Source organism: Myotis lucifugus, unplaced genomic scaffold (genome assembly GCF_000147115.1).
Source record: "Myotis lucifugus unplaced genomic scaffold, Myoluc2.0 scaffold_3, whole genome shotgun sequence".
In the NCBI taxonomy this organism is placed as follows: domain Eukaryota; kingdom Metazoa; phylum Chordata; class Mammalia; order Chiroptera; family Vespertilionidae; genus Myotis; species Myotis lucifugus.
Window position 1 is genome coordinate 27,456,578 of NW_005871051.1, and position 22,211 is coordinate 27,478,788.

The 22,211-nt window shown below is 40.9% G+C and overlaps 1 protein-coding gene across 1 annotated transcript in view; it reads left to right on the forward strand.

Annotated features, from left to right (window-relative positions):
• The window catches only part of DIS3L2 (DIS3 like 3'-5' exoribonuclease 2), a 304,622-nt gene that overhangs the window by 103,033 nt on the left and 179,378 nt on the right, over positions 1-22,211 (forward strand). The window contains 2 exon segments of the mRNA XM_014463733.2: positions 15,688-15,788; positions 17,818-18,065. Of these exon segments, the coding sequence (XP_014319219.1) occupies positions 15,688-15,788; positions 17,818-18,065 (349 nt within the window).

The following is a 22,211-nucleotide window of genomic DNA, read 5'->3' on the forward strand; positions in this document are numbered from 1 at the left end:
CTGTCCTCTGCTTTCTCATAAGGCTGTGATCATGGTGTTGTTCATCTGAAGGCCTGACTTGGGAAGGATCTGCTTCTAAGCTTATGTGATTGTGAGCCAGATTTAATTCCTTGTGGGCTTTTGGACTGAGGACCTCAGTTCCTTGCTGGCTGCTGGCCGGAGGCCACCCTCAGCTCTTTGCTGCAAGGACCTATCTATATGGCAGCTGGCTTCATCTGATCCAGCAAGGGAGAGAGCCTGCTATCAAGACTGAAGTTATAGTCTTATGTAACCTAATCATGGAAATGACATCCTATCGTCTTTTCCAAATTCTATTGCTTGGAAGCAAGACACAGGTCCTTTTCACCCTTGAAGGGAGGGAATTATACAAGGGTGTGAAGACTAGGAGGTGTGGGAATCATTTGGGGCCATTTTAGAGTCTAGTCTGCTACAAGATGTTTTCTCCACAAGCCTTTACTAATTTCTTCTAACTAAATGTGTGATCTGTCCTTTCTGTGGATCTTCTTTATAGTTACTTTTTTCCAGTTTATATTCCATGACTGATATTAGAGTTGAATGTTTTTTTAACATTTCTCTCATGTAACTTTTTGCTTATCTTTCATCCACCTGCAACTCCCAGAATAGAGTCTTGTATTCACAAATGTTCTGCAGAAGACTCCTTCCTTCCCTCATTTGAAACTAAAGAAGGACCAAGCTAGTCACTTTCCTGAGTAATACCTGAGTCCTTTTTCTCCACAGCAGTCACATAAGATCCACTATAAAACCTTCAGATTTACCAATTTGGCATCAAAAGCAATGACTCATCTATGTCTATATAACCTGGCTGGAATGATTTGCCTTAATATGATTTGCATTTAGAGCTAGACTTGTTATCTTATTAAGGTGAAGCAATTTTCCATCAAAGATGCTTCAGATATTAGCTTTTTTTGAGTGGTACATTTTTCTGTTTCCTAGGGGACCTGATGGATCTCAGAAGTGATTCAGTCTTCTTCTTTAAAGTCTTTTTCTTTTTTGTCTGTCATGATCACTTTGTAGTCCTGCTATTATTAGGTCACAGTAAATAAATTGATAAAGAAGACCAGCTTTTGAAGAAGCAGTGTTTTCATTTTTTTCATTTTTACCCAAGCAATGGGCCAGATCTTATTATCCCTGTTAGAGATGTTCAGTAGTACAAAATATTGCATGTGCTTTAAGAGTCTTGGAACATAGGAGAGCTATAATACATGTTTGATATATGTGAGATCACAGACTCAAAACACAGCAAAACCCATCTATTCTAGCTTCCCAAGCTTTGATCCATTCTCTACTTAACTCTTTAAGATAGCTTAGCACCTTTATAATTTTTTTGAAGTTTTGATGGATAGCTAGTCCTTAGAAGGCAGATAAAGAAATACCAGTTTGATTTGAGTAAACACTTCCTGCTGTTGAAATGTCATATCACAGTAAGATGTGAAGCTTGGCCTCTTTACGAAAACTCATGGGAGTTAACTTAAATTTGGAGGAATCATTCATCTTTCCTGTTGGAAAGATGCAGAATTAGTAAGTTAAAGCCAGCTATAGATGGGAGCACATTAGTGTGTGTGCCTACATTTTGGGTCTTTTGGGAGCCATGAAGCTAAAAGCCAATTAAAGCTTTAGTAGAGAGAAATTTCAGTGGTTTCTCCTGGGCAAGAGAAAGATTTGGAGCAGAGAGTACTTGGAGAAAAGCAGGAGGGTATTGATGATGTAATTAATGCATTTAACAGCTCGGAATGGGAATCAGTGCAAAGCTCCATTTAAGAAGATGATCCTGTGAGGGACTCAGACTTGGGCCTGAAAGCCACACCATCTGGGTCTCAACTCCAACTCAGGAACCTGGAGGCATCTGCATGCTCAGCCTGATGAGAAGGGTGACTAAATCTTGCCACAAAGAGTACCTTCTTTCTTATTCCCTTACCAGTCTGTAAGTTAGAAACGCATGAAAATAGGGTAGCGAAGGGATTTTTTCCCCTCTTAATACTTGAATCTTAGTTTTATTTTCATTCATTTATTCATCCTGTCACTCTTAGTATGTTAAGTCCTTTCCCCTCCAGCCTCTACATATTTGTCTACTCAGACAATGTTATCATCTAATTGATATTTCCAACCTCTACCCCAGCTTGGTTAGACGACATCATCATAGTTATATTCATTGTCACCCCAAACTCAAAATGTGCCCCAGAATTGATTGAATTCTCCCAGTGTCTTATCACTCAGTCAGGTCTCTCCAAAACCATGTGTTCTTTTCCATTCTCACATCTATCAATCCTGTTCAGATCTTGAAGGTTGAGTGGCATGATGGGAAGAGGATGAGGTGTTGGCATTCATGAGACTTAGGTTTGAATCCTGTCCTTGTCATTTCCTAGCTGGTAACCATGGACAAGCATGTTATTTGACCTTATGAGCCTCATTTCCCTTATCTCTAAAATTGGCACGATAATATCTGCTTACCTCTTTGGATTATTGGAGAATATGAAATATGGTAGTGTATGTAAATCCCCTGATTGTGCCTGGCATGTTCAGGGCCATTGCTTTGAGATGCCATTTGCATTTGATTCTCATCTGGAATTGTGAAACCCAATTCTGAATGTAGTGCATGTCCTCCACCTCCCCTAGTACTTTCCCACAGATGAGTTTGGCTTCTATGTTTCAGAAAAAACAAAACTGCCTCCATGTGCCCCCTCAGCTTTCAGCTGCCAGACTTACAAATAGCTTGTGTCTGGATTCTTTCCCTCCTCCATTTACTTTGATACAACGAAGTTGGCATCTTTCTGTCCTTCTGCTTGAAATTAATCCTTTCCTCTGGGTTCCGGACCCCATCCCTTCCTGCCCAGGGACCTCTCCCTTTCCTAAGTGTGCACTCTTTGACCACACCTTCGTTAACAGTTCCTTCATATCAGCAATGAATCATGTCCAAGCCTCCCTTATCTTAAAAAAGTAAAATAATAAAAACCTTGTCTCCCTCTAGAGCTACCACCCTGTATTATTCCACTCCTTGTCAGCCAGACTTCCGGAGCATAGTCATCACCCTCATCTCCACAGTCCCGCTCCCACTTAATTTCCCATACCTGGCACTTAGTTTCTTTCTTTAAAATTAGTCTCACTAGGGCCACCTGTTACTTTGTCACTAAGGCCACATTGCTGACAGTGCTTTTCCTATTGAAACACTTGCTTTTCTGACCCCACATTAGAGTGATTTTTCTCAATATGACCTCTACCACCTCCAGTTCCCCACTAGCATCTAAACAGTCTTGCCAGTATTGCCTTCTAAATACCTCTCTATCCAGAACCCTCCATTCCCTCTGCCACTGGTCTGATTTATTGCAACCTGCTAACTGTTCTTTCTGCCTTCAGTCTCACATCTTCTAAATTTGTTCCCCATACAGCCGCCAATGTGAGCTTCTTAAAGCATAAATCACAGTAGTCTCCTGTCTGCTTTCTTCTATAGCTCTCCATTGCCTTTGGGATAAATCCAAATTTCTTAATGTTGACCTGGCCTCTGCCTAACATCTCTTGCCTCTCCTTACTTTGCACAGAATGCACCAGCCATACAAAAGGTATGTGCAATTTAAATATATATATTATGTGACAGTTATTGAGTGCTTACTGTGTTCTTTAGCACTTTTATACACAGTAATTTTAATCTTCCCATTAACCCTGTAGGATGGATTACATTTCACAGATGATGAAATGTGACCCATTTTATAATTTAGACATTGTTCTGTACACCAGTCCTGTTCAGTTGTGACCAGGGTAACAGGGTTGGAGTCACTCAAAACTTACTGCGAGAGCTAATAACAATATCAACATTAATAATAACCAAACCATTTTTGTTAATGCACTTTGTGCCAGAGCACTACATGTAAACAGAACTCATGTAAACTATTCCTGATTTACAGAGCAGGACATTCAGAGGGGAGAAATAACTTGTCCAAAGCCACATAGTTTTGAATTTAGGTCTTGTGACTCCAGAGCTCATGCTTTTAACTTACTCTATTGTCTCTATAGGTAAAAACAGTGAAATTACTTAGAGAGCTGTTTGTCATTTGGCATCTTCTAAAATTTTGGATTTGGATTCATACTGGGTTATGACTCCCCCTCTGCTAACTATCTCCTTGGATGAACCCTGGGATTAGTTACTTTACCTCTTTGATCTACTGATTGCTCTTCTTGAAAAATCAGAATAGTAATACTTTTCTCATGGGGTTGCTGAGGAAAGTATTACTTTCCTGCCTCTTCTCTTCATCCCTTGTGCTTCTTCCTTAATGTGATATAGGGCACTATCATGGTAGCTTCCTATTATTTTCATGTTGTGTTTCCTGCACAGATCACTATTGCTCCCTCCCCTGACCTCACTCCTGTCACTGCTCCCTAACTATGCTCAACACTGCCACCTGGAAAACATATCAAATTAAAAACAAAATCCTAAGGACTTTCTGTTAATTGTAACAGAAATGGTAGACTGTTATTCAGATACACAACTTCCCACTGAAACAAAACAACAATATTTGGATAAAATAAATATAAAAAACCCTTTATTTTTAAAGCATCAAAAAGCTGACAGGCATTACCAGGTTAAAATTGGAATGGAGAACCCAGGCGACATTGCAGATTTGACCAGCAGTTATGGGGAACATAAATAAAGTGATGTCCAAGATGTCTATACACCATCAGGGTGAGGGTAGAGCTGAAACCCTGCTCTTACATGGAATTGTAGCCAAGATTCAAGCTAACTGGGTCAACCAAGGAATCTCAAGTACTGAATGGGTTTAAGGGCTGGTATTGCTTCCAGGTATCTGGCAAAATCAAGTGGAAGTTCTTTCAAAAGGAAAATTTCCTCAATCTAGGCATAAAATTATTCAGTGACCAGCACCCCTGCCTACTTAGTCTTAGCACCCCAGGAAGCCAAGGGGAGAAGCCTCAGCAACCATAAACACAGAAACAGCCTTTCATAAACATGAAATACTGGAATCATTGCCATCTGTAAAAAAACTGTTGTAAGAAATAAGAGATAAGCTTGAAGATATCTGCAAAGAATAGGAAACTGAAATGTGACATAGCAAATTGGAAAAGGAATGAAATAAAACTTCTAGAAGTAACATAACTGTGATGAAATTAAGAACTTAATGGGGCATAGGTAAACACCGGAAATTGCTGCCTCGCACAACTACTTCAAAAATACAACTAAGAGACAAAACGGACATCATCCAGAACCACAGGAAGGCTGGCTGAGTGGAAATTCTACAGCTAGAAGGAAAGAGAAAAGCACACTGAGACTCAGAGGAGGTGCGGAAGTAAAGTGCAGAGGTACGGAGGCTCGTGCGCGGAAAGGGCTGGCAACGGAGAACACCGGTGTCTTTTTCAATCGGGAGGAAGTCACAAGCTCCCGACTGCTCTGAACTCCAGTTCCGGGCGAGTCTCTGGGAACCCAGACTCATACGGGGAGAAACTGGACTGTCTGGCATCGGGCGGAACTCAAGGGCGGCTTTCTCTCAGAGGTGCTTGCAGCGATTACCGAGGGACACTGAGACCCGGGGCCTCTTAGGGTAGGACTGAGGATCAGCCATAGCTGTTTGCTCCACCCTGTTGATTCCCTGAGACCCCGCCCCCCCCAAGCTGTGCGCAGAGGCTTTTGCATATGAATGGGCTGGCCCTTTGAGATCTAAAATTACCTAACAAACTGCAGCTGGGTCAGAGAGACCCAGAACATCCAAAAGAAGGCTCAAGGCCCCACAGCAGCTTGCATTGCTTCACAGCTGGGCCTCATCTGGGCACCTCCAAACCCCAAACAAGGAAGAGGAATCTGCAGATCTCTCCGTAGCTCCTGCTGGGTAGCCTCAGGTAGAGGCTAAATTAGCACCTCCTTAGAGATCGAAGAGCCCGTGTACCCAGTGGTCAGATTGGGACCATCCAGATTACAACTCCTCAGATCCATAAGGGACACACTCAGGGGGCAGACTCAGTGAGCACCAAAGCCCCACTGAAGCAAGTTTTGCCCCATAATGGTGTCTTCAGCACAGAAGTTCTCCCACTGTAGACACAGCTGATTCTCACAGACAATTGGCCTGGAGGTCAGTTCCTCCCAGTGATACCAACAGCAATCAAGGCTTAACTACTACAAGACTGTGCACACAGCCCACAAAGGGGTGCACCAAGAGTGTCCACCTCAGGTAATTGGGGAGGCTGAGCCACTGGACCCTATAGGACACCTAGCACACAAAGCCACTCTGTCAACACAGAGAAACAGCCAAAATGCGGAGACAAAGAAACATCACAAATGACAGAAATGAAGGAAAGCAAACTACTGGATATAGAGTTCAAAACCACGGTTATAAGGTTTTTCAAGAATTTTCTAGAAACCGCCGATAAATTTAGTGAGACCCTCAAGGATATGAAAAAGGAGCAACTAGAAATTAAGCATACACTGACTGAAATAAAGAATAATATACAGAGATCCAACAGCAGACAAGAGGATCGCAAAAATCAAGTCAAAGATTTGAAATACGAAGAAGCAAAAAATACCCAACCAGAAAAGCAAAAAGAAAAAAGAATCCATGCCAAAACCGGTTTGGCTCAGTGGATAGAGCGTCGGCCTGCGGACTGAAAGGTCCTAGGTTCGATTCCGGTCAAGGGCATGTACCTGGGTTGCGGGCACATCCCCAGTGGGAGATGTGCAGGAGGCAGCTGATCGATGTTTCTCTCTCATCGATGTTTCTAACTCTCTATCTCTCTCCTTTCCTCTCTGTAAAAAATCAATAAAATATATATTAAAAAAAAAGTTTAAAAAAAAAAAAAGAAAAAAGAATCCAAAAATATCAAGATAGTGTAAGGAGCCTCTGGGACAACTTCAAGCGTACCAACATCCGAATTATCAGGGTGCCAGAAGAAGAGAGAGAGCAAGATATTAAAAACCTATTTGAAGAAATAATGACAGAAAACTTCCCCTACCTGGTGAAAGAAATAGACTTACAAGTCCAGGAAGCGCAGAGAACACCAAACAAAAGGAATCCAAAGAGGACCACACCAAGACACATCATAATTAAAATGCCAAGGGCAAAAGACAAAGAGAGAATCTTAAAAGCAGCAAGAGAAAAAAAGTCAGTTACCTACAAGGGAGTACCCATACGATTGTCAGCTGATTTCTCAACAGAAACTTTGCAGGCCAGAAGGGGATGGCAAGAAATATTCAAAGTGATGAATACCAAGAACCTACAACCAAGATTACTTTACCCAGCAAAGCTATCATTCAGAATTGAAGGTCAGATAAAGAGCTTCACAGATAAGAAAAAGCTACAGGAGTTCATCACCACCAAACCAGTATTATATGAAATACTGAAAGGTATTCTTTAAGAAGAGGAAGAAGAAGAAAAAAATAAAGATAAAAGTTATGAACAACAAATACACATCTATCAACAAGTGAATCTAAAAATCAAGTGAATAAAAAATCTGATGAACAGAGTAAACTGGTGAATATAATAGAATCAGGGGCATAGAAAGGGAGTGGACTGACAGTTCTCGGCGGGGGAAGGGGTGTGGGGGGTGTGGGAAGAGACTGGACAAAAATCATACACCTATGGATGAGGACAGTGGGGAGGGGGGTAAGGGCAGAGGGTGGGGTGGGAACTGGGTGGAGGGGAGCTATGGGGGGAAAAAAGAGGAACAAATGTAATAATCTGAACAATAAAGATTTATTAAAAAAAGAACTTAATGAATGAGGAAAAATATGTATTCAAGTTTAAAGAAAAAAATCTCAATTGATGGATTGAACAGAAAATTGGATAAAGCTGAAGAGAAAACTAACAAACTGGAAGACAATGAGAAAAAATTATCTACAGACAAATAGACAGAAACCACAGAGGGAGAGAAAGTATACATTTAATTAGAGTCATAGAAGGAATTGAGAAAGAAAATGAGTAAAGATGAAATTTGAAGTTAATGGCCGAGATTTTCCATGGTAGTTAAGATACTGAACTAAAGATGTAAGAAGACTAGTGATTGCAAGTATAATTGCTTTAAAAAAAATCTAAGCTTAGACATATCAAGATGAAAGTATAGAAAACCAAAGGTCAAGAGAAAATCTTAAAAGCGGCTAGAGAAAAAGATTATCTTCAAAGTAGCAATAGACTGACCATTCACTTTTCATCAAATATAATTCTGGTTATGCTATTCTCAAAATTTCCAATGGCTTTCCATCCTTAAAATGTAAAAGACATACTTTTCAGCATATGAGGCTTTTCATAGGCTGGTCCTGCAGCTTGTCTAGACACAACCTTCCTCTCAGTTTATTCTTGATGGTGTGCCTTTGCACATGCTCTTCTCCCTTTCTGGAATGCTCCGCATGCCCATTTATCTAGTCAGCTCTTCCTCAGCCTTCCCATTCTCAGCTCAGGGGTTCACTGTCAAACTGACTGTCGCCCTTCCTACTGCCTTTGAGTGCACTATTTGCTAGCTGTCGTAAACACCACTTTCAATATTTGTTGTCACCTTTGTCTCATTTCTAGCACATGAGCTCTCTGAGGATGGAGACAGGGTCATTTGCAGTGCCTGACATTCCATAGATATTCAGGACTTTTACTGGGTTATTGCCAGCTTTTCAGGGGATCCCATCACCACTTACACAAAATCTTAATGTGCGTTTTCATGGCTCTTCCCATGATGCACTGATTCTTGCTTGTGTGGAAAACTGGTCACCATGGTCTGCATACTGACATAGACTGACTCTGTCTGTTCATTACTCTCATTTCCTTGGTGAAACTGTAATGACAATATCCACTCTACCCATAGTATGAAGTTGTAGTGTGGATCAAATGAGATAACGTTTGTGAACCCACTGTGAAAACTCTCTTGACACCATACAATTTCATTAGCTTTATTTCAGTCAGAGACTTGTTTGGGCTGGGGATTTTATGAAGAAAAAAACTCATTGGTGCTCCAAGCCTTGCCCTTGGCAAAGGCTAGATGTGGGGTCCTAGAACAATCATCAACACTTGCAGCATAGCAAGTGACTATAACATGAATGTTAACTGCCCCTGTGAAGACTTGTGTTGTTATTTCTACATTTCATCGGGGAGAGGGACCCATAAAATAAGTTTTCCTGGTTGGTTGATTTTGAGAGACCTAAAGGGAAATGTTTTCATTTACAAAAAACAACTGCAGTTTTCATTGAGTTTTTGTTGTAAACTAGAGGCCCGGTGCACGAAATCGTGCACTTGGGGAAGGGTCCCTCAGCCTGGCCTGCACCCTCTTGCAGTCTGGGAGCCCTTGAGGATGTCCAGCTGTTGGCTTAGGCCGCTCTCCGGCAGTTGGACCTAAGCCGGCGGTCGAACATCCTTAGCACTGCTGCGAACATCCTTAGCACTGCTGCCACCACCGCTGCGCTTGCCAGCCATGAGCCTGGCTTCTGGCTGAGCGGCGCTCCCCCTGTGGGATCGGCCCAAAACCGGCTCTCCGACATCCCCTGAGGGGTCCCAAATTGCGAGAGGGTGCAGGCCAGGCCGAAGGACCTCACCGGTATATGATTGGTGCTGGGGAGAGATGCGGGAGGTTGGCCCGTGGGGGAGCGACTGAAGGAGGGCTCCAGGGCGTGTCCAGCCCATCTTGCTCAGTTCCAATTGGCCAGACCCCAGCAGCAAGCTAATCTACCGGTCAGAGCGTCTGCCCCCTAGTGGTCAGTGCATGTCATAGCGACTGGTCGACTGGCTGTCTGCCCCCTGGTGATCAGTACATGTCATAGTGAGTGGTTGAGCAGCCTTAGCATATCATTAGCATATTACACTTTGATTGGTTGAACAGCCAACTGATCAACCAGACATTTAGCATACTAGGCTTTTATAGGATTGTAAATTTCTGTGGCCTTTCATTCAGAGATGGAAAAAGCTTAGACTTGTCAGAGTTTGTCACACTTTTAATTGGATGAGTTGAAATACCTTTTTGCCCATTTTCTTGCTTTTCTCTTCATATTGTCCCCACTTAGCATAGTAGTCGAGTAATCTGAAACCTTCTGATGTGTTTGTAAAGTTTTAAGAATCATCAGACTTCTCAGTTGACTGTTTATTTATGAGAAGGCCAAATCAGAACAATTTTTCTTACGAAAGTAGATGTTGGGTTTGCACTTGATTATGTAAATGGCCATGCCAACCCCAGCAAACCGTGACATTTTATTTTTTAAATGTTTAAAATAGAAGTTTCAGATAATCTGTAGAGAGAGATTAAGATTTCACTGGATTTTTCTTCCTAGAGTGTTTCTTGAGGGAATATAAGGAACAGTTGTTTATATCAGTTGTTTATCTATTTTTTAGAAAAGTCTTTTGTTTAATGAAGAATATTGGTAGTCAATAGTTTCTAAATTTTTTTTTAAACTACGAGGACCACAGAATGCATAGGCCAGCTCTGCCTTTGGTATGGCAAAGCCGAAGGCTATGGGGACCCACAAACTTGAGGACTGCTGGCACCTCTGCCCTGTTCTGGTAATTTCATTTTGGAGTTTTATTGTTCTGTCAAGGTAGTCTTCCTGATATTCAATCAAAAGCTCTTCTAATTTAAGCCCATTTTTTATATACTAAGTCATTCATAGTGATGAAGACACACTTAGTAGCATCCTTCTCAGAGATCTCTCAAGTCTTGCCTCTCTTCACTCTCACTGCTACCATCTTAATTCAGATTCTGATAGTGTCTCACCTAGACAGCAGCCCCAGCTTTCTGAGATCTCTGTACTATTGCCTCTCTACTCCAGAGTGCTACCAAATTCATATCCTTAAAATGTATCCATTCTCGACTTGTCAGTTTCATCATCTGGACCTGTATGTTAGAAAGTTTGTTCTGCTGAGAGTGGCATTAAATCTTAAAATTTCAATGAACTTAAGTGCATGTCATAGCGACTGGTCAACCGGTCGACTGTCAGCTCCCTTGTGGTAAGTGCATGCCATAGCAACTGGTCAACTGTCTGCCCCCTGGTGGTCAGTGCATGCCATAGCGACTGGTTGACCGGTCAGCTGTCTGCCCCCTGGTGGTCAGTGCATGTCATAGCAAGCGGTTAAGCAGCCTTAGCATATTACGCTTTGATTGGTTCAATGGCTGACCGGACGACCGGACACTTAGCATATTAGGCTTTTATTATATAGGATAACATAAAAAAAGGCCAGAGATAGGCAGGTCAGAGCTTGTAGGATAGATCCACAGTCTTCAGCTCATTCTGTTGTGCTGCTCTGCACAGTAGGGAGCACCCTTGTCTTGTGACCTCCAGGACCAAGATGAGTGCCTGAGGTCCAGTAATCACATCTACATTCCAGCCAGCAAGAAGGAAAAAAGAAAGAGGGAAGGTGTATCCTTTAAGAATACTTCTGATAAGTCACAACACTTTAACCTGCATCTTACTGGCTGAAACTTAGACATATAGGCCATGCTTAGTTTGCAGTAAGGCTGAGGAACATAGTCTTTTAACTAGTATACCCAGCTAAAAATTGTAGTTCTTATTATTAGGAAAGAAGAGAATAGACAATTGAGTTGTAACTAGAGTCCCTGCCGTAGGACCCATCCCACCTCTCTGTCAGCCTTGTTCTTCTCTCCATCCCAGGCCCTGCCCGCCCAACACTTGTGTTCTCAACATGTTAATAGCTTCAATAGGCCCTTTCACAGCTCTGGGCCTTTACCTGAAATGCCCTTCACCTTTCTTATCTCTCTTTTAATTATCTATACATCCTTCAAGCTCCAAGTCACTTCCTCAGAGAATTTTTTTCCCTTAACAGTGACAGCACATTACTTCTTACTTGAGCATGTAGCAGTGGAAGAGCTTCATGAACTTACTAATAGTAGTAACAGACTTGGGTTTGAATTTCTTCTTGCAGCTTGAGCTGGAAAGAATAAATATGGAAATTCTCAGCACAAAAATTGTATTTAAAGCCACAGCCCAGATTTCCCTTTTTGAAAGTTTCAGACCTTCATGTTGAACTGTCTCTCAACATTATGACTTAAGGGTTTCACAGGTAACCTCTCAAATAGAACCATCTCTCAAATAGAACTCTTGATTTTCACCTTATTCTCTAGTCTTTCCTGTGCCAATAATGATGCCTCCTCTGCCAACCTAGCTGCAGATGCTGGAAACCTGGAAATAACCCTAAACTCTGATATCTACCAACAGTCTATTAGATCAACTCCAAAATAGGTCTTAAACTGATCCTTTAATATGTATATGTATATTTCAGAGAGGAAGAGAGAGGGAGAAAGAGATAGAAACGTCAATGATGAGAGAGAATCATTGATTGGCTGCCTCCTGCACACCCCTAACTGAGGATTGAGCCTGAAACCCAGGCATGTGCCCTGACCCAGAATCCAACTGTGACTTCCTGGTTCATAGGTTGACGCTCAACCATAGAGCCACACCGGCTGGACTTAAACTGATCATTTTAAATCCATTTCCAATGCTTGCATCTAAGCACTATCCTCCATGTCTGGACTACTATAGGTATAAGCCTGCTGTAATCTAACCTCGGCAGTGTCATTTTCTTGCCTAAAATGGTTAGTGAGCTTCTCATTGTGTTTAGGTTTAACTCCAGAACTCTTAAATCCTAGAAAGCCCCACCTGAATTGACTCCTGTTTGCCTCATTCTCATCTTTTGTCTTGTATATTCCTGCTCACTGTGCTCTAGCCACATGGCCTTCTTTCTCTTCCCTTGATTGTGCCAAGAACTTCCCACCTCTGGCTCTTCCCTAGTGACATTCCCAACCCTTATGTTCCCTTCTTCACTCCTAAACACACCATCCTCATTGTCTTAGCTTAAATGTCACCTCCACACAGAGCCTTTTCCTCACTTCTTAATGTAAATCATATGTCCTTTCCTCTTATTCCTAAGGGACTATTCTTTCCTTTCTACCATTCATCACAACTTATAACTTTATATTTATTGAGTCATTATTTATTGAATATCACTCCCACATTAAGGTATATGTTCTGTATGGGCTTGGACTATATTTCTTTTATTCACCACTGAATCCTCAATGCCCAGTGCTCAATAAATACACATGGAATAAATGAATAAATAAGTGATCTTGAGATTAAACAATGCATTAAATTGGCAACTTTGCTATTCAGTGTGGTGAAATGTAATTGTGGGAAACCTATTAAGGTGATTCACCTTTCTAAACTGGCATTGTGCTTCTTCATATTTATTGAGTACATCTATGATGTTTACCCGCAGGGCTGTAAACTTAGGTTAATTTATTAGTTCAACTCCAAAATGCATCTTTGTCTGAACAAAGCCTTATTTCTGCCAGGATATTCTTATGAACATAGAACCTGAAAAGGTCATGTTCAGGTATGATGTCTGAAAGTCATGATTGGGCCCACTGCCGTGGCTTGCCCTCTTTCTTTGGATACAGGCTGGCATAACCTTTGGAACTGAAGACTTGCTTGTTGTTGGAGTGGAATTTAAACCAACAGTCATAAGATAGAGCCATCAGAAGGCTTTATGCCTAGGATATGGGGTACATTGGAAAAACCCTCACTACCCTGTATTTACCAACTCTTGTGCTCAAATATTAGATATGTAGGTACAGTGTACTTGTTCATGGTAATTCCAGGCTCATTATCTTTCCTGAATTACCTTGTTCTGCAGAACATATTGGCAAAATATGTATGGAACAGATAAAAAACTTGTGTGGGTTTTTCTCCCTAAGAGTATAAGAGGTGTTGTTCTGGAAGCATCCAATGATTTTTTGGAACCCTGAACTATGGTCTAAAATAAAAGATGAACTTGGATGATGCTCCTCTTTAAGAAAAAAAAATAATGTATTTTTATTGATTTCAGAGAGAAAGGGAGAGGGAGAAAGAGATAGAAATATCAATGATAAGAGAGAATCATTGATCGGCTACTCCTGCACACCTCCCACTGGGGTTCGAGCCCACAACCTGAGCATGTGCTCTGACTGGTTATCGAATTGTGACCTCCTGGTTCATAGGTTGACGCTCAAACACTGAGCCCCACCGGTCAGGCTGAATCCCTTCTTTTACTGGTGGACAGCATGACCAACAATGGGAAAGTTATTGTTTGTTTTTTCCTTTTGGTAAACAATGAAAATTTTGCTTTCAGTGGGCACTATGGTAGGTATATTTCAACATAGATGGAAAAGCAAACGGTTGATCATTCTTACCCCAGTAGGTTCAGATCATGTCAGTGTTTCCAGAGTATGCTCACAGTGGTAAAAATTGGCTTTAAGCTGAGGCTTTCTAAGAGGCAGCTGGTCCTTAAAAGAAATTATTTATTTTGGCCTTGGTAATATCCAATTGATGATAAATACAAGTCTCTCTTGGCTCAATGGAGTGGGTCCCACATGAATTGGTTGTGGCCCCCAAAATCCAAAAACTCTAGTATAGTTGGCTAAGACTATTTTGTGGCATGGGGGAAATCTAATGTAACGCATGAAAGTACAAAATATTAAATGTTCAAAAGTGTGTAATTTGCTGCTTTTGTTCATGAGAGGTTTTAATACTTCTGGTACAGAGCCTAATTCTCTTTACTGGGGAGATGTGGTTTCAGTTTTTTGGGTGAATGTGCATTTTATAAGTTTTTTAAGAAAGGAAATTAAACATTAAAAGACTTTAAGTGATTTACTCTTTATATAATGTCACTAAGAAAGCGAGGAAAATCAGGGTTGGCATTTTTATTTATTTATTTAACTAGAGGCCCGGTGCATAAATTCATGCACCAGTAGGGTCCCTTGGCCTGGCCTGCACGATCGGGCCAAAATCAGCTCTCCGGCATCCCCTGAGGGGTGGATTGCGAGAGGGTGCAGGCCAGGCTGAGGGACCCCACTGGTGCACTATAGGGGCTGGGGAGGGACACGGGAGGTTGGCCAGCTGGGGAAGGACCGCAGGAGGGCTCCACGGTGTATCCGGCCCGTCTCACTCAGTCCTGTACAGCCAGATCCCAGCAGCAAGCTAACCTACCACCGGTCAGAGCATCTGCCCCATGGTGGTCAGTGCACGTCATAGTGATTAGTCGACCGGTTGACTGTCTGCCCCCTGGTGGTCAGTGCACATCATAGAGAGCCGTTGAGTGGCCTTAGCATATCATTAGCATATTACGCTTTGTCTGGTTGAATGGCCCACCAGACGACCAGACACTTAGCATATTAGGCTTTTATTATATAGGATAAGTATAATTTATTTTCCACCATTTTGTTTGTTATGGCTGATACCAAACTACTTTTGAAAGTTAACATTTATTTTGATTTTGTTTTTTTTCAGCAGATGTACATAATAAAATAACCTATCTCTATTCTTCATTGTAGGCAGGGACAGTATTTAACATGTAGTGTTTTTGGCATTTTGACACATAGGTGATTAAGTTTAATTCAACATAGTTTGATGCTCTCCATATGTGTGATGTTTAGCATATGAATAGTGTTAAATGGGTAAAATGTGGCCTGCTGAGTGTGAGCATTAATGCAAGTAGGTGATTTGATTGACCTTAGCCAAGTCACATAACCAGTGAGGGCCTGAGTTTCCATTGCCATAAAATGAGTGGTTTGGGGTAAATGGTATCCAAGAATCCTATAGCTCTGAATTTAAAAATCCCATGAGTCTGTATGACTAATACATTATGCCTAATACATTATGCCGAATACATATGCGTTTTATTCCTCCTCTTCTTTTTCTTTCTGTTTTTAATTAAGGTGAAGAGGATGCTGGTGCACCAAGTACAAAAGATGAGAGCACCTCCATGGCACAGGACACAAGCGCTTTACCAGAGAGGTCACTGCAAAGATCAGCAAAGGTCATTGCCTACAGATTTCCCTATTTGTCCAAATGGCTGTCACCTGAGCTACCTGTCAAAGGTCTCTCATGGGACACTTAGGGCTGTAGTTTTAGTCAATTAATCAGAACAGTCAGTGGAAGCAGGGTATTATAAAAAGTAAATCTTTTTTAATAAGTTCATTTGCCTGCCTTTGGATGAAGGGCCAAGGCCTTTTCTTTGTATGTGGGTAAGTTTATTGAAGTTCTGCATTATTATTATTATTATTATTATTATTATTATTATTATTATTATTTTTGCTTAAACCACACTCATAATGTGGCATCTGTGATTTCCAGTTTGGGTTATTTAAAGTGGAGTGAGAATTTAGACACTGGTGAAGGAATCAATATTAATGTTCTAGATTTTTATAGTTTTTATTCTTCATTATTTTTAAAATTAATCCTCACCTGAGGACATGTTCATTGATTTTTAGAGAGAGGTGAGGGAAGAGAGAGTGAGAACTTTGATGTGAGAGAAACATCGATTGGTTGCCTTCCCTACACACACCGACCTGAGATTAAACCCATCACCTAGGTATGAGCTCTGACCAGGAATCCAGCTCTCAACCTTTTGGTGTATGGGATGATGCTCTAATCAACTGAGAACACCAGCCAGAGCTCCATTGTTGTTTAGTTGTTGTCATGCTCATATGTAATTCAAAAGTAAGCTTTTAAGAAGTCTCTTTTAATTTTTCCAAAATGTTTAATTTAGTTATCATAGAAATGAAAACAATTGATTTTGTTGTTTTGCATAATTCGATTTTATTGTTTAATTATGTATGCAGTGGCATGATCAGATATGGGATCAAACACAGCTGACCCCAGCTAAGTAGCTCATGGTGGAGGAAGCGGTACACAGGCAAAGAATGAGGTGGCATAATGGCATGAGGCTTCCTCTGCCCGAAGCATAGACAGCACGTTTAACTGGGGAATGCAGTTTTGCTGCTCAGTCTAGGGAGTTAGTTAGGAGAGTCTCAAGAATGTCTCCTGCATAGTGACATGAGGAATTTCTAAATCATATTGCATACATGTTACCCACAATTCCCCATCCAGTTATCTAGATCTTTATTTTAATAAGCATTTTCAAATCTAACCATGTGACAGGCAGTATGCGAGGTGTGGAAGATTATAATGAATGGAAATCCTGTGGGCTAGGTCTGGCTCACAAACTTGTGTTTTGTTTGACCTGAGCAGTATTTAAAGATTTTTACTTGGTAGCTTACATTAAAAAAAGAAAATTGGAGTGGTCACATAAAAAAAATTAGACTTCTGGCTTCTGACAAAACAAAACATCGGCAGCACTGGGCCACATTCTGAAATGACTTTAGTCAGAGCTGAATAGAGGCAGCTGGTGATGGAACTTGTGTTCTGTAATTTGCTACTGCCCTCCAATGGTACTCTCTCTCTGGCTGGTTTTTGTTTTGTTTTTTGTTTTTTTGTTGTTTTTTTTTTTTGATGGGGGGTGGGGAGATGGAAGGATAGTTTCTTAATAAATTCAAACTAAAATTACAAGCCCAAACTACACTTGTATGGGAAACCTATGCTGTGGTCAAGTCATTTCTATGACAACTAATGTATGAATCATAAGTAATGTCCAGCTGCTTTATACACTTTTCATGCTGTCAAATATTAAAACTAGAAGCAAGGACTTCTGGTTCAGACAAGATGCCATAGATTCATTTCTCCTTGCTCTTCTCTACTAAGTACAACTATAAACCCTGGAATATAACAAGAGACAACATAGGAAGAATTCTGAAAGGGGAAAAGAGGAAGGCAACTAGTTAGGGGCTCCAGTCTAGGGGAACAACATAGCAGCACAAGACTTCACAGTCCCCCACCAACCGAAATAGCAACTACTTAGTCACACAGCTTCCCTGAGAGACACTTCATATAGACCTGGCAAAACTGCTGGACCCAGCTGGTTGACCAAATAATTTTCTGCTGACCTCTCCCAACTGTTCCTCAGTCCTGGAGCTAAGCAGCATTGCGTATGTCTTTGGTGTTTGCAGGTGGTTTACATCGTGGAGAAAAAGCATTCCCGAGCAGCAACTGGCTTCCTCAAACTCCTGGCTGATAAGAACAGTGAACTGTTCAGGAAATATGCCCTGTTTTCTCCCTCAGACCACCGAGTGCCCAGAATATACGTGCCTCTCAAGGACTGTCCCCAAGACTTTGTGACCCGGCCTAAAGATTATGCCAATACACTGTTCATTTGCCGCATTGTGGACTGGAAGGAGGACAGCAATTTTGCCTTGGGGTAGGTGAGCTCTGGCAAAAAAACCACAGATCCCACACAGAACTTGGTTTAGGGGGCCTTTAGGTAAACTTTTTTGTTATATTTTAATTATTATTTCTTATTAAAACATGGGTACTTTACATATTTTGGTCCTGGTTCTTAAGAAATTGACCTTAGCTACCACCTCAAGTGTTCACCTATAGGTTCCTTGAATTGCGAGGCAGTCACCTTTTCGGTTTGTTTTTGTTTTTTTGACATAAAATATAAGCACATTCTGAACCTATACATACATATTTCCTGTCATGTATCCTGTTTGTATTTGTGAACTGCAAAGAATTCATCACATCAAACAATCAGACCCATCCTTTCAGACACTAGTGTTAATATATGCAAGTCAAGGCATATTCAAGGGATCCCGGTCTCCCATGTTTTAAATCTGAATATGAAGGGATGTTTGAATGATGTGCTTTTTTGACACTAATCTTCAGATTTTTCACTTATGGCATTAAAAACAAAATTACCTTACTGTAAGCAGGAAAATGGTACCATTTTTAAATGGAAGCTATCAGAAACCAATCTAACAAATATAGATTATGTGGTTGCAGGGCATCATGGATAGCCACTTTATTTTGATCTGAAGAAACTGCTGAACCCAGCTGTTTGATCAAATGCTGTGCCTGTCTTCTTATAATTGGTATTCAGTTTGAAAGAAAAGCAGTCTTAAGTTTTAGCTAAATCTTTAGCTCTTTATTATTGACTAGAGGCCCAATGCATGAAATTCATGCAAGGGGCTCAGCCCTTGCAGCCATGGCGGCTTGCCTCAGCCCTTGCAGCTCTGGCTTCGTCTGGAAGGTCGTTCGGCTGTCTGGTCTAATTAGCATATTATGCTTTTATTATTATAGGTGATGTCTGGTTTATGCTTCACAGGAAATGAAAATAAAAGCATACAAGTTAGAACAGAGTTTGTTCTGACACTTTTTGTCCATTTTGGTGATTTGCTTGTTGATCATCTAACTTGTACAGGATGGAGCCTCCTAGGAATGTTCTATGGTTATAAGTGCCAACACTGAATGGATGGCCATACTGTGCTGCTTTGATCAAGTTTATTCTATACTTAACCTCTTATGCCCAGTGAAGTAAGTCAGATCAAATCTGTATGTCATACCAATGCAATTTAAGAAGCACTATCCTATGCCACTCTTTCAGTGATATGAAGATCATCATGATTTATATGATCTCAGAACCACTCAGGAACAGTTGTACTTTCTTTTTTACTCTCAAGTAGTGTGATTGCAATGTCATCATTTTTTTAAGCCTAAATCATTATCCAAAAGTGACGTCAATCCCTTGAGCTCTAAATAGTCCTTCTCAGAGGCTTGCCAGTTTCTCACCATTAACTCGAAAGGCCCGATAGTAGCTGTGCCACCTGGCTTCTGTTGATTGTGGCTGCCACACTCTGCTTGGCAGTGAAAAGGGAAGCCTTTCACATCACAGCAGGAAATCCAGCCTTGTCTTTTATCTGCCTTTCTGTCACATCCCATTCTGTATACTTGATTGGACTTCTTCCTTAGTTTTCAAGTTGTAAGGGTGTAGTCAGGAAATCTTCGGGTGTGAGTTTCTCTTATTGCTCGAATGGCCTTGCAGGTTCCTTTTTTTTTTTTTTTTTTTTACAGTTGAGCCATTATTTCATCAAGATTTCTTTTTCTTGTGGGTAAAGTACACTAATAATTGAAAAAGGAATCAGCCCTTTAAAGCAGCAAGGACATTTGCTGAATATTAAGAAAGAATATTTAAAAATAATAACCATATGTTAATTATATTCTTTTCAAAATAAAAAAAAAAGGAAGATTCTCATACTTAGATGGAAAACTCTGCTAACTTTTCCTCTATTTTCTTACTATGAAGACATTAAGAATGATCTTTTATGGAAATATGCCTTTTAAAATCTTTGTGAAAAAGAGAAAATGTATCTGAAATAAAATATGGCAGGTTTTCATGATGCAGTTCTCAGATGACGTCTGTCTTCTAAGGGGTGTGGGCTGCAGCTGCTGAGCATGTTGGTGGTCGCCTTACCATTGGTTCTGGCTATCAGTTACTGATCTTTAGGAGCTGAGGTCACTGTTTCCTAATCAGAACATGCTGTGCTAGGACTGCCTAGGTCAGTGATGGCGAACCTATGAACTCATTTTTTTGGTTGATTTTTCTTTGTTAAATGGCATTTAAATATATAAAATAAATATCAAAAAATATAAGTCTTTGTTTTACTATGGTTGCAAATATAAAAAAATTTCTATATGTGACACGGCACCAGAGTTAAGTTAGGGTTTTTCAAAATGCTGACACGCCGAGCTCAAAAAGTTCGCCATAACTGGCCTAGGTTTTCTCTATCATCCTGGCCAGGTTTCTATCAGGAGTGTGAATGTAGTACTTGCTATGGGTGTAAATGTGTGTGGTTAGCTTCTGCAAAAACTGTGCCTAAAAACTGAGGTTAGCCAAAGAGGCTTTCTTTTGAATTTTCTCCCTGCCCCTACTTTCTACCCTTAGAAATATCAAACAACTTCTGCCTGTCTAATTGCTACTAATTATTCAAGTCCAAAGTCGTTTACTTCTTCTGTAGTTAAATTCAGTTCATGGGCAAGTGTTGATCAGCTCTGTGTAAGTCACTGTGCTATATTGTATGAGAAATAGAAAGGTAGAAAGCTATGGTTTCTTTATTCAAAGAAATTATAGCCCAGTGGTCGGCAAACTCATTAGTCAACAGAGCCAAGTATCAACAGTACTTCTTCAAAATAGACTTGCCCAGGCTGAAAACCGACTTTTGCGCATGGGCCATGAGGTTTCAATCGTACTGTATGTGCGGGCGTACGTGGTATTTTGTGGAAGAGCCACACTCAAGGGGCCAAAGAGCCGCATGTGGCTCGCGAGCCGCAGTTTGCCGACCATGGTTATAGCCTAATGTGGAAGGACTTGTACATAAATGTCACAGGATTAATTTGATTCCAAGAAATAGAATCCTAATTGAACTGGTTTAAATAAAAATGGTGATTATTATAAGAAACTGGTGGTCCTCCTCAAATCCAGGGCCAGAAGTATAGGCAGGTCTCATGAGGAACTCAGAACTAACAAGGCGGCAAAGGAATCACAGCTTCTCTCTCAACCACCCTGACCAGTCCAGCCACCACGTGGTATAATTTCTCTATCCCTTTCTACACACAAGCAGTATTATTCTGCTTCTTTCTTAACAGTTTCCACCTACCTACTCAGTACCACGCATGGCCCTAAAATGGTACTGCTGGGCCTCTGCAGGTCACATACCAAAGTCTAGATCACAATACAGAATTTCTGCGGTAGAAAATTTTATTGATCTAGCTTGAGACCATTATTTGCCCTGGTCAGTAGTTTTAACTAGAGGTAGGAGTCCAAGGTCCCATGACCTACTGCCCAGTGAGCATGGCTTTCCGTGCAGGAGTGTGGATACAGCAGATAGATTGAATGCTTATGTCTTTTGAGCTCTAATTATAGTATGAAAGAGAATGTTCTAAGTTCTTCTATAGGAACAAAATAATTTTCTGGAAGTTTAGAGGAGGTGGATGAAGGGAGAAATCCAGGATTGTTTCCTGGAAAATGGAAGCCTCCTTGCTAAAAGATCAGTCACTGAGAGCCTAGAGTGGATGGGAAGGGACATGACTGGAAGCAAGCAGTCATAATAGGCTTTTGCAATAAGATAAGAGGGGAGAACCTGCAGGAGAGGAGTTGCAATGAAGGAAACAAGAGAAAGAAAAGATTCAGGGGAAATGAAGAAGGTCAGTTCTCCCAGGCATGATGACCGATTACAAATGGGGCATGAAGGAAAAGGACAGAATCTTGGATGAACTTTCAGACTTCCAACTTGTGTGATTGGGTAGGTGATGATGGCATGTAACCACGGTTCTCTGAGAGCAACCTCAGCTCCCACCATTCCCTTCACTTATGCCTCATTGCTTGCTGTTTCGTTTCCCAACCTGACTGTGTTTGTTCATAGCTCCAAACTTTTGCACACTGCACTCCCATTCCCAACAGTGGCTTTCTCCTCTCCTCAGAGTTTATTTAGTGAAATACTCAATTTTTAAACTTTTATCAGTTGTCTAGTCGAAAAATGTTTCCTGACTCTAAGTCCTCCCTCTTGGG